Genomic DNA, 12949 nt, shown 5'->3' on the forward strand with positions numbered 1-12949 from the left:
TGCGCAGGTGTGTGCTCGGATACGTTGAGTGTAAAGTGTGCATTTTCCTCCAAGCTGCACAAACACCAGCCAGACATGGTCAGGTCAGCTGAACAAACTTTATTCACATCGCCAGACTCTCATTACAAGTACCCGCGTCTCTCACATACGAACACAGCCACACTCATGCATATGGGTTAATGCAATCGCTCTCACACAGTAGAGCCGACACGTGAAGCGCGTGGGGTCTACATGTCTCCTCTGGAGGCTCATCAGCAGTAGTCAGAGTAATCCTCCTCCACATAGTTGGCTGGAAAGAGACCCACCTGGAAACACAGGAGGGTTGCAGGTGAGACAAGAGGCTCTAAAACATACACACTAACCCTGTGCGGTGCGCGCGCTCACCCGGCCGTACACCTCTCCCTTCCACCAGCCGCTGTGGCCCTTCTTGGAGAGGATTTTGATGGTGTCTCCTTCCCGCAGCGACAGCTCCGTGCGGTCCCTGGCCGAGAAGTCGTACCTGGCCCTCGCCACGCCGAAACTCTTCATGCTGCCCCCTGTGAGACAGAGCCCGCATTCAAGCATGGAAGAGCTTAAAAGACGGGTTCGACATTTGGGGGAAAATCATCTTATTCCGTGTCATGCACAGGTTTTGATGAAAAACATTGAGAAACAAGGAAAAGACAAGCCTGCATCTGTCCATGGGTAAAAAAAAAATAACCAGTCCAGTTCTTGTACAAACCAAGTAAATAAGATATATAAGTGTAATGTGTCATTTTCCAGTTTTACAGGGACTGCTTGAGGCAAAAGATGAGAAAGATTGAAATATGTTGGTGGCAGACTGGGAGGCATTGTGTTGAAGGGTCTGATAGATCTCAGTCAGCAGACTATGTAATGTGTAAAGGATGGACGGTTCTTTGAGGGCCAAGGTACTAATTAGATTAGATTAGATTTAGATTAGATTCAACTTTATTGTCATTACACATGTACATGTACAGAGCAACGAAATGCAGTTTAGCATCTAACCAGAAGTGCAATAGGCAGTAAGTGCACGTGGCATAAATATTATGGTAAATAAGTATGGTACAGCATATGGACAATATTTACAGATTAGAACCTATGTACAGATACAATTATATGATGCCACTGTACTTTACATGAATACAGGACTTTGAAGCCGTCTCCAACAGGGCTGGTCCCCCCTCTTTTACTCATCCAGATTATTTTTTTTAATTTTAATTCATTTATTTTTGGTCGTTCTAGTATAACATGGCCTACCCAGCTTTGCGTAATTTAGTTTATTTAAGGTACCTACCACCGAGTTTAAGTTTGCGGCGTGGTCCTATATTGTGTTTATGTCTGTATAAGATTTTAATAAAGATATTTTTTTTAAAAATAACAACTAAAACATTATATTTTAAGCAATCATCAGGTTATTTTGCGTTTCAGTCATAAATATCATACATCATCCTACCACCAGGGGGCGAAAGTGAAATATCATCTGGTTAATTCTGCGCTTGTCACAAGCTTAAAACTTGGTTCAGGTGTCCATGTGATTGAATTAACTTCGTTTTATTGACTTTTTATATATTATATAGTGTTATATAGGTCTGTTATTTGGTTTATTAAGAACTGGTTTATCAATAAATACCTCCAGAACTAATGACATCCCATCAGCCTCTGCTGTAATTTGCATTTACTGGCATGTATTAGATGATGTGTCACATTCCAAACTAATATGGAGTGAATTTTATATTCATAAATATGATATGCTATAATATAATGTTAGCATTTAGCTCAAAGCTAAAGCCACTAACAAGGCTGAGGATTATGTTTGGACAGAGCCAGGCTAGCTGTTCCCCCCTGCTTCCAGCTATGCTAAGCTAAGCTAACCCTCTCCTTGCTTTAGTTCACTAAATGAACCCCCTCATTTAACTATTTCTTTAACCCGAGGCGTATATATAGAGGCGTAGCTCCTCCGTACCTGGCGTGGAGTTCAGCGTGTTGTTAGACGAGTTGCTCTGCTCTGGCTGTTTGAACGGTATACGCAGCGTGGTGTCCACATCCTTAAAGTACTCCTTCAACGAGCTCTGCTGGTAAAACTGAATCAGCTCCTGACACGGGACACACACGAGAGGACAAAGAGGACGTGAGAAAAGTGCGAGACACATGCTAGATGTGGTTAGAGATGAGGAGGTGAGGTCAGTGAGATACGGTTTCGGTTTCTTTGGTTTCTTTCCGCTGCCGTGACGTAATGTTTTGGCCGGGGTGAAGGTGTGGGACTTACAATTAAACCCTTGAATGCTTTCTTGTCATTGATGCGGTACAGGCCTTCAGCAGAGGTGATCTTAATGTGTCTGATGTCCATATTGAACCTGAGGAGCAGAGAGACAGTAAAATCTCTGTTTAACTGTGTTTAGAGTCAGAGGTCGAATGGAAAACTTCTCAAAAGAAGGGACTTTTACATGTGGATTACTTCTAGGTAAAATATGCTCTAATCCTTTGTTACTCAAGACATACACTTGATTGCCTACTTTTGAGGGGAAGTGATACTGGAGCTCATAGAAAGGCACCGATCAGCATTCAACAAAGAGTGACCTCAGTCATTTTCCAGACCAAGACATCAGTTTGTGTCGGTTAAAAATAGACTAAAATCTCCAAAAGATTGTGCAGAAAAGGAAACTTTTCTAATGTGGAAGTTATTTACACATCTGGGTTACAGGTCAGCAGTTTACTTTTAACTGAGTAAAGCTTTGCTTAAAAAAAATAAATAAAAAAATGTGCCAGAAAATGTGTGAAAATGTCTATCACAGTTTCTGAGTCTGCCTATAATCGATAAGAAAACATGAAGAAATGTAAATCTGTCACTGAAATACTGATGAAACTTTTCAGTTCGGTTCAACGAAGGAAAAAGTGAAACCTGAAACCAAACGGCTCTTTAACAGAAACACAGACGGAGTCTCACTTGATGCTGATGGCGAACTCTCCTCCGTCTTTCTGCCGTACGAGGAAGGTTCCATCGGACCGAGGCATTAACAGGTTTTTGGCGGCGGTGCGGTCCATGTTCCCGGCGAACCTTGAATCACAGCGAGGACCAGGACGTTAGTGTTTGCCTCAAGTTAGATTATTCAGCTTAAAAAATAAGAACCCATTATACATCATTTTCATCATCTCCAGTTTACTCTGAGGTGTCCCTGCTTTTAATGAGTGCCCTGTTTTCATCACTCTCTCTACAGTCTCACCTAAAGATGTTTTTAGAGGACAGTAATGAAACGATAATGTCAACTACAGAATTTTGTTAGTGTGTCTTATTTTAATAAAAATCCAGTAAGTATGGGCGTCCAATCACCATATTAAAATGAAAACGGTTTGACATTTACCTTTTAAAGTCGTACCCAGATGTACCAATATACGGTGTAATTCTGTTTTTGTGAGTAGCAGTCAAATCATAGTTGAATTTAAAATGCGCTTCTCGAACAGGAAAAAAATTCTCAAACGAAGAAATTAGCTCCTAGTCTGCTGCATTTACATCAACATGTCTCCGTGTTTGTGCTTTAACACGACTGTAGCCAAAGAATCTGAATAAAACAAATATAACACTACACAAATGTACTTTCAGTCCCTCTATTTATGAGCAGCACACATTAAATACGATTAAATAAATGGTTTATAACACACTGAAATCGAGTTCACCTTTATGCAATTTAAATATATGACAATGCATTTTAAATTATGACGTCTGTGTTTAGGTATACTCTTATCTGTTATAGTTGTGGACTAATAAACTACATTATAGTGTCTTGTAAATTATTTATTAAGTGTAAAACTATAGAGTGTGCATATTAAATTAAATTAAATTAAATTAAATTAAATTAATAGCATAAAAAACATTAAATGTGTGAAGATTTGTGCAATAATCAGGTTATTTTATGCTTTGGGGTATTAGTGTCATACTTGCCATCACCTCCAGGGGGGCGAGGTAAAAACTTTTCAGCACATAATGTCTTTAAGGACAATTCTGTGTTTTCATAAGGAGTTTTTTGAGTTTCTAACTAGTTATTACTCTGACGTGTCTCAGTGTCAAACATCATTGGTGTTGCTAATTATTTAACACATGGACAGCGACGGTGGCGTTAGAGAGAGAGAGGCAGAGACGCTGCATCCCATTAGTTTTACTGTCCCGAAGCTGCTTCACAAAATCAGCACGTTTCAGTGTCTGCTTCTGTTTTTTCGCGGTTGTTTTAATTCTCTTTGTCAGCATTGTGGTGTTTCCCTGTAAGCTTTGCAGAGCACTGCGATACAGGAAGAAATCAGACCATGGGTTGGGGCGGGGAGGGGTACTGTGGTTTGGTGAGCGAATGAATCAGCCCAGTTCCTAGTTGTTGGTACTCACCAGTTGAAGCCAGACAGGTCTGGGGTCGCCCTCTGGAAAGAGTTGAGAACACATTGAGGTTAAATATAAAACTGCCTCACTTCCCAGTACTGCTGATTTTTTGTTTCAGTTGCGGACTGCGACGAATGCGTCCGTCATCTGTTCTTTTTCCTGAGCTCAGATGTCTCTTGGGAAACTTAATCAACAATTTATTTTTCTTCAAGAAAAGCGAGGACATTTGCTCTTTGTTTGTACTCACAGAGACGTAGGGCTGGACCTTTTGACAGGGGAACCATCCCATTTGACCAACAGTCAGATTCCTTCCCTGGGTGACACACAAAACCACAAAAGGTCAGACGGCGTGGGACGAGCGCGCTAAACGAATATTCAGGTCAGCAACAAAATATCCGCTTCTTATAAACGGCGCCTAAAATGGATGAGCTGCATGCAGGTGAGGGCGATGTGAGGTAATTCACAAGTCTAAAATTTGTAACGCCAGGGCTTAGCGAGGAAGTCCCACAAAGCTTGAAATAACAGTGTCACATCAAAAAAGAAACGACCACGTGAGCAGTTTATTTTTTTTGTTGAGCTGTGTATTTGCCAGGCAGTGACAAGCCTGTTTTGCTTGTGTTGGCAAGTTTACTGCAAAGACTTCCACACGCAAGCGTTTTGCCTCACAACAAGAAGGCTCTGGGTTTGAATCCATCGGCCGACTGAGGCCTTTCTGGGTTGTTTGTGTCTGTGTGGGTTCTCTCCGGGTACTCCAGCTTCCTCCCACCGTCCAAAGACATGCTGGTTAGGTTCACTGGTGATTCTAAATTGGCCGTAGGTGTGAGTGTGAATGGTTGTCTGTCTCTCTGCGTTAGCCCTGTGATAGACTGGTGACTTGTCCAGGGTGTACCCCGCCTCTAGCCCAGCTGGGATAGCCCCCCCGCGACCCTTCACAGGACAAGCGGTTACAGAAGATGAATGAATGAATGAATTATTGCAGAGGGAAGGGAAATCTGACTGAGGCGTTCCCTAATTGTTTGCCGCTGGTGGCCATCAACCACTTTTTGGTAAAATGTAAATAAAAATCTCAGTGAAGTGAAAGTAGGGTGGTTACATAAGCAAATGTGCTCAAAGCAGGAAAACACGTGCAGGCAAACTGTTTACTGCACATCGGTTCCTTACTACTGCGGCTGCGGGCCTAGGCTTTGAATACTTTCGCGGAGCTCACGTGAAAACCTGGAACTTCTCGAGATAATTAATGAAAATGATGTGAATGCGCTGCACAGGTCTCAAAAAATATATTTAACTTATTTAATTGAAATCATCCGAGCAGTGTCTTTTCCCCCGACAAATGGGTCACAAGAGAAATTGCCGGTAGCCGCTGGTTTAATCCTAACACTGTGCTGTGTGAGCTTATTTTTCAATTTTATTCTTTTATACATATATGATCATAATCTGAATGAAAGTAAAGCTGTCAAAGGGTCACAGACACAAGCAGAACACAGGAAGCTGCTTGCAAAAAAACAAAAATTTGCTTTACTCTTGAGCTGCTAAAGCAAACGGAATAAAGAAGACGCAGCAACGTAGTGGAAAAACTGATTATGAGAAGAATTAAAACTAGAAGAAAGGTTAAAGTCAGTAAGAACCTAATAAAAACAAAAAAATGTCTGATGCGTGAACGAGATAAACGAGTTTTAAAATGAGACGTTAAAACACAAAGGGAGGAAGTAAAACAAACCAGGACGCATGAGGACAAAGTACGTCCGGGAAGGGTCTCAGTCATCCAGGTCATGGTATGTCAAAAAAAAAAAAAAAAATACGTTTAAGAAAGGCAGCAGGACTCGTATTATGGAGTTTTTTGAGAAGACGTTTCGAAACTCATCCGAGTAGCTTCTTCATTTCCAAAATAAAACAGGAAACAACTATAACTCACGACCGTGACACAAATATTTGAAGTGGCGTATATCCGAAGAGGGTTTAAAAAGGCAACTGGACTTGTAGAGTTTTCTCTACGAGTCCAGTTGCCTTTTTAAACCTTTTTCCGGATATACCATGACCTGGATGACTGAGAACCTTCACAGACGTAGTGGTGTAAAACAAACAGCAGACATTATACGGTCACAGAGTAGAAGAATATATATATATAAATGCTCAAATAAAGTTACTTCACTGCCTGAAAATAAGTAAAATGCTCACAATCAATCATAAAAAAATGTCTAATCTATTTTTCTCACGCAAATATTTTGACTTGTCGTGGTAAGAAATGTTTTAATTCACTGATGTGACAAGGAGACAGCGACACGAAACCGAGGCAGCTAAACAGAATTCAGCCCCGAGCTGAAATTTAGTCTCAAAATCAAATCTGTTCAAATGTAGCCTGCAGACAGACATGCAGACAGACAGACAGGAATGCAGGTCTGGTGTGGGGGAGGAAGTGGAAGGCAGAGAAGCAGCGATGCAGAGCAGAGAAATGACAAAAGCGACCGAAAAAGACTAAAGCATCTCACACCTACACATTAACCACAGGAAACGAGTCTTGAAAACTCCACGTAAAAACGTGTGACCCCCCCACCCCTCCACTCAGCTTTCTGAACACACAGTGCATATTCAGTTTTACCTCCCACCAGGGCAGGTCTACATCGGCACGGGTAAGCTCAATAATGTCTCCTTTGGTGAGCTGCAGCGGCTGGCCGAAGCCAACGGGGGGAGGCGGCAAGCCATAATACTCCTGACACACCTCCATTTTGGGGAATCCTGACAGGGAAAGACAGACAGACAGAGGACATGTGAGACGTAATGCAAGCTCTTCAGTCCTGGAGGTTACTTGGGGGCAATAAAAGGAAGGTTAAAATGTTTAATCTGCAGCATTTCAAAGTAAAAGTCTTACCGACGGCAGAATGCCCGGAGGATTTCTGTGTTTTAGTCTGAAAGAACAAAAACAAAAATGGAGCAAAGTTTTACTTAAAAGCTTTTGTCAATTTGACATGTTGTGTAGCCAAAACACTTCTACCTTAATAATATGAAACATACACCGATCAGGCATAACATTATGACCACCTTCCTAATATTGTGTAGGTCTCCTTGCGCCTCCAAAACAGTTGTGACTCTTCTGAGGGTGTCCTGTGGTGTCTGGCAACAGAACGTTGTTAGTGGGGGCCTTTGAGTCTTATGATGTTGAGGAGAGGGGCCTCTGTGGATCATCCCACAGATACTTGATCAGTTTGGGATCTAGTGAATTTGGAGGCCAGGTCAACACCTTGTGCTGTTCTTCATGTTTTTTTTTAGTGGTTCCTAAAGCGTTTTTGTCCCTGTGTCAGGCTGCATCCTGCTGGGGATGTCTGCTGCCATCAAGGAGTGTCATTGCTATGGGGTGGGGGTGCCTGGTCTGGTCTAGGTGGGTGCTTCGTGTCTAAGTAACATCCACATGAATGAATGCATTTACTTCTCCTGTCAGCGGTTTTAATGTTGTGGCTGATCGGTGTACGCACAGATGCAGACGAACGCATTCTTACCTTCTTCGTAACTGCAGAATGATCTGTAATGTCAAGAGATCAGTTTGTGTAAGAGGTCGTGGTAATGCTCAGGAGAATGAGTATTCAAAGATGTGCAGCTGTGTGTGTACAGACCTGAGTTTCGTCCGCAGGCGGGGACTCTGCCTAAACACTCTTTATGTGCCGCCATTTTACAGCGGGTGCAGCGATAACCCTGGAAAAATATCCCCCTGCAGACGACACACGGAGAGAGATAATCACCTCAGCTGACATGTTTGTTTTTAATAATCATTGTATCCAAGAGAAGAAGAAGAAGAAGAAGTGAGACATCGTTACCTTAACAACATTGAGCAGGCCTTGCAGGAGGTGGTTTCTTCAAAGCAGTGCATCTGGAAATCATGGTTATTTGCCGTGCAGTTCTCAGGACACATATTTGACCTGCAACCATAAAGCACAACCGTTTGCACCGCAGCAAGAGGAACCAATAGTGGAGTTTTGGTTAAAAGTTAAAAACCTTCTACTTGGTGTACCTGACGCAGGACAAAAAGCAACAGCACCAGCAAGAGTGAGTTGTCAGATTACGCATAAGATAATCAACTGGTAATGAGATGTCTGTTCATTTCCTACGTGGTTGAGCAATCAAAAACACAAAACCGTATGTGACAAGCGGCTAAAGTCAAACTTCTCCTTGCCCGTTTCTAAACTGATTCAGTTCCGCTTCTCTTCATACATTATAAATGAGTTACGGTTTCATTACAAAAGAAGCAGCTGATTATCTAAAACCTGCACCAAGTGATTTTCTGGCCACTTTCATGCCAAGTCAGGCGATATATACTGTACTGTCACTTTCTAAGCTGTGAAGAGCGTCCAGCGGATACAAAGCAGCATTAGCTTTCATTTGCTGTATTCACTGTACAAACACTCTATCGTGGTAATTAGTTCTGTTTGCTTTTAGGTAGTGAACAGGTACTGTACAGTGAGTATACACTGATCAGCCACAACATTATGACCACTGACAGGAGAAGTGAATAACATTGATCATCTTGTGACAATTCATTGTTCTGTTGGGAAACTTTTAGACCTGGCATTCATTTGTGTGGATGTTACTTAGACCAGACCAGGCACCCCCACCCCATATCAATGACACTCCTTGATGGCAGCAGCCATCCCCAGCAAGAATGCAGACTGATACAGGCACAAAAACACTTTAGGAACGACTCAAAAAACATGAACAACGGCACAAGGTGTTGACCTGGCCTCCAAATTTGCTAGATCCCAAACTGATCAAGTATCTGTGGGATGATCCACAGAGGCCCCTCCTCTCAACCCATAGGATCCAAAGGCCCCCCACTAACAACATCCCGTTGCCAGACACCACAGGACACCCTCAGAAGGACCATGTCCATTCTCTGATGAGTCACAACTGTTTTGGAGGCACAAGGGAGACCTACACAATATTAGGAAGGTGGTCATAATGTTCTGCCTGATCGATGTATGTTTGCATTTCCATGTGTGATAACTTACAGAGCCATCTCAAACTGTTCCAGCCATTTCTTCTTCAGCTCTCTGGTTTTGAAGAATAAATCGTACCCACACTTCCCGTAGTAGTCCAGCAAGAGGAACAAATAGGACCACTGCTCACACAAACACAAACACACATCGTCAGTTTTAAAAAACAAACAAAACAAAAAGGCCTTATGGGTGTGTTATCTCTTGTGTATGTTGTTAATGGAGAGCGAAGAAGACCTTTTTATTGTCCTTCTCTCCCGTGGGTTCGTCTCGTATCTGGTAGTTCTGCAGTTCAATGATCTCCTTCAGCTCAAACGTCTCTCCGCTCTTCTTCTTACAAATAAACACGGCTTTGTCGAAGAGGAATGCGTACCTGACGGACGACCAAACACACACACACACAGTCAAACGGCAGTGTGACATGTTAAAAAAAAAACAGACACACACACACAGACGTGAACGACACACACCTGTCCTGTTTGGACTTTTTCTCCGAGCTGCTGATCTTCAGCTCGCCGTCAATCTTGGGTCGACCGTAGAAAGCTAGAGACTGAGTCTGAAAGGAAGAGGAGTGAGAACCGAGATGACCGGAGAGCGACAGCCAAAGAGACGCTGATTATTGTCCGAGGACCTCACCATGTTTTCTATGGAGAGCTGAAAGGTGGTGATTTGTCTGATGATCTCGTTGTCCCGCTTCACCTCATTCACACACTGCGCCAAGTCCTGGAACAAACGATGAGTTAAATATCATGGACTGAAGTATAGCTGCTCAGTAAACACACGATCAGTAAACACTGACTCTCATTGCATCCAGGGCCGTCCTGAGGTTCTCCTTCTCTGTTGAGTCAGTGGTATGTTTCACCAGCTCCTGCACACACAAGCAAATCACTTCAAATTACATCTGCTGTAAAAAAACAACAACTTATAAATGACAACACAGTCACTAGGTGTAATCAAAGTGAACGCACAAACCTGCAGCAGGAGGTGATATTTGAGGACTCTCTGCATCGGGACCATGAGTAAGTCTCTGAGAGAAAACCGGCCGCTGTTTGCTCGCTTCGAACACTCCTGCAAGAGAAACAAGAGGGTAAACATCTGCAGAAAACCACGTGTTAAGGGGTGCTGTGTGGCTCACTTCCTGCCAGCTTTTGAAGGTGGTCCAAAGCTGTAGTGTAATAAAAAAATGAAAATCCCCCTGCGGCAGAGAAAGAATTTTCAAAACCACGTCTGTCAAACTGTAGACACATGGTGGGGCTCAGGTAAAAGATGCTAATGGGCACGTATCATAGGCTACACACTTCAGAGGCCCCCTATAAGACATTTACAGTATGTAATACATACATCGATCAGGCATAACACTATGACCACCTTCCTAATATTGTGTAGGTCTACCTTGTGCCTCCAAAACAGTTGTGACTCATCAGAGAATGGACATGGGCCTTCTGAGGGTGTCCTGTGGTGTCTGGCTACAACATGTTGTTAGTGGGGGGGCTTTGAGGGGAGGGGCCTCTGTGGATCATCCCACAGATACTTGATCAGTTTGGGATCTAGTTAATTTGGAGGCCAGGTCAACACCTTGTCCTGTTCTTGATGTTTTTTTTTAGTTATTCATAGCGTTTTTGTGTGTGCATCCAGGTCAAAACGTTTCCTAGCAGAACACTGAATCCATGTCTAAAGACACATCCTGTGGTCATGGAAAAGATGTTAGTCTGTTTGAGAAGGGTCAACTCATTGGCATGCATCAAGCAGAGAAAACATCTAAGGAGATTGAAGAAACAACTAAAACTGGGTTAAGAACTGTCCAACGCATTATTAAAAACTGGAAGGATAGTGGGGAACCATCGTCTTCAAGGAAGAAACGTGGTCAGAAAAAAATCCTGATTGATCGTGATCGGCTACAAAAAACAACAGTAGAACTCAGGGCTATGTTTGATAGTGAAAGTAAGAGCATTTCCACACGTACAATGTGAAGTGAACTGAAGGGATTGGGACTGAAAAGCTGTGTAGCCTTAAGAAAACCACTAATCAGTGAGGCTAACTGGAAAAAAAGGCTTCAATTTGCTAGGGAGCATAAAGACTGGACTCTGGAGCAATGGAAGAAGGTCATGTGGTCTGATGAGTCCAGATTCACCCTGTTCCAGAGTGATGGGGGCATCAGGGTAAGAAGACAGGCAGATGAAGTGATGCACCCATCATGCCTAGTGTCTACTGTACAAGCCTGTGGGGGCAGTGCTATGATCTGGGGTTGCTGCAGTTGCTCAGGTCTAGGTTCAGCAACATTATGTGTCCAAAGAATGAGGTCAGCTGACTACCTGAATATACTGAATGACCAGGTTATTCCATCAATGGATTTTTTTTCTTCCCTGACGTTCACGGGCATATTCCAAGAGGACAATGTCAGGATTCATGGGGCTCAGATTGTGAAAGAGTGGTTCAGGGAGCATGAGACATCATTTTCACACGTGGATTGGCCACCACAGAGTCTAGACCTTAACCCCATTGAGAATCTTTGGGATGTGCTGGAGAAGGCTTTGCTCAGTTGTCAGACTCTCCCATCATCAATACAAGATCTTGGTGAAAAATTAATGCAACACTGGATGGAAATAAATCTTGTGATATTGCAGAAGCTTATCAGCCAGTCAGTGTATAACATCCAAAATAGCAGATGAAATCATTCGTCACCTCCAGTTTCATCCTGATATCCTCCCTCGTGTTTGAAAGCTTGTCGAGGTGTTTCGTAGCTGTTTCCACCTGACTGCAGTAATGACCGTACAGTAACAGCCTGAAGAGAGACCGAACATAAAAACACATTACACGCATGCACTTGTCGTGTGTCTGCAGCGTGGATACAGTTGTGCATGCGCCGTGTACCTCTCCTTGTAGTTTAGAAACACCTGGTGGAGATCCTTTGCTCCATAATTGAGGATGGAGTTTCGAACCTCCTCCATCAAACTACGATGGGTGTGAGCCAGATCCTGCGAAACACACGAAGTAAACGTGTTAACAAGTGAAGGGAAGCCTGGAGAGGTGTGTAGATAATCTGCCCCTTTACCTCTATGTTAATGAAGATACTCTCCAAGTCTTGAGGCTGGAGGAACCTTTGAAGCGGTTTCATAAAGTGCTGCACGAAAAGATAACGAACGGCCGTTAAATGTGCGTTTATTTTTTGCATGCATGTCTCATGATTTGGCGACGTGTCCTTTGAGGACATGTGCGTACCTGTAATATAGATTCCAGTGTGTCGGTGTACTTCTCTTCAGTCTGTCTGATCTCCTGCAGGCAACACTCTCGCTTGTCTACTCCGGTCTTCGGCTGCTGCTGCACAAACACAATTTGAATTTAAACGTTTAATTTATATTATTGGGGACACAGTTTTCAGCGCTGACATCAGCTTGGATTTAGAAAGATAAATCAATGTCTACATTTTCATCAAGCTGGTTGTTAAATTTCTTTCTTTCCTTCTTTCTTTCAATTTTCTAGGGTTACAGTAAAACTCCCACTGATGCATAATAATTTGACACGATCAAAGCATTAATGTAGGGATTTAATCAATCCCAATCTATACTAAATATTTCAAAGATAACTTTTGCATTAAGGTCACGGTCGG

General features: G+C 42.8%; 1 protein-coding gene across 3 annotated transcripts in view; it reads right to left on the reverse strand.

Moving 5' to 3' along the window:
- Positions 1 to 12949, reverse strand: part of vav1 (vav guanine nucleotide exchange factor 1) — a 26634-nt gene continuing 13685 nt past the window's right edge. For 2 of the 3 annotated variants that reach the window (XM_084565147.1, XM_084565146.1), the window contains exons 8-29: positions 12562 to 12660; positions 12395 to 12463; positions 12214 to 12317; positions 12025 to 12124; positions 10315 to 10410; positions 10142 to 10210; positions 9979 to 10065; positions 9813 to 9898; positions 9580 to 9715; positions 9358 to 9467; positions 8170 to 8271; positions 7969 to 8063; positions 7855 to 7877; positions 7230 to 7266; positions 6960 to 7096; positions 4611 to 4676; positions 4373 to 4404; positions 2945 to 3055; positions 2267 to 2354; positions 1964 to 2093; positions 385 to 536; positions 1 to 305 (exon numbers count right to left, since the gene is read on the reverse strand). In XM_084565147.1, coding sequence (XP_084421273.1) covers positions 252 to 305; positions 385 to 536; positions 1964 to 2093; positions 2267 to 2354; positions 2945 to 3055; positions 4373 to 4404; positions 4611 to 4676; positions 6960 to 7096; positions 7230 to 7266; positions 7855 to 7877; positions 7969 to 8063; positions 8170 to 8271; positions 9358 to 9467; positions 9580 to 9715; positions 9813 to 9898; positions 9979 to 10065; positions 10142 to 10210; positions 10315 to 10410; positions 12025 to 12124; positions 12214 to 12317; positions 12395 to 12463; positions 12562 to 12660 — 1983 coding nt within the window. In that variant the 3' untranslated portion in view covers positions 1 to 251. The remainder of the gene's footprint in view (positions 306 to 384; positions 537 to 1963; positions 2094 to 2266; positions 2355 to 2944; positions 3056 to 4372; positions 4405 to 4610; positions 4677 to 6959; positions 7097 to 7229; positions 7267 to 7854; positions 7878 to 7968; positions 8064 to 8169; positions 8272 to 9357; positions 9468 to 9579; positions 9716 to 9812; positions 9899 to 9978; positions 10066 to 10141; positions 10211 to 10314; positions 10411 to 12024; positions 12125 to 12213; positions 12318 to 12394; positions 12464 to 12561; positions 12661 to 12949) is intronic. The other variant, XM_084565148.1, reaches the window with a different exon arrangement.

This window comes from Chelon labrosus, assembly GCF_963514085.1.
Source record: "Chelon labrosus genome assembly, chromosome: 2".
Classification (NCBI taxonomy): Eukaryota; Metazoa; Chordata; class Actinopteri; order Mugiliformes; family Mugilidae; genus Chelon; species Chelon labrosus.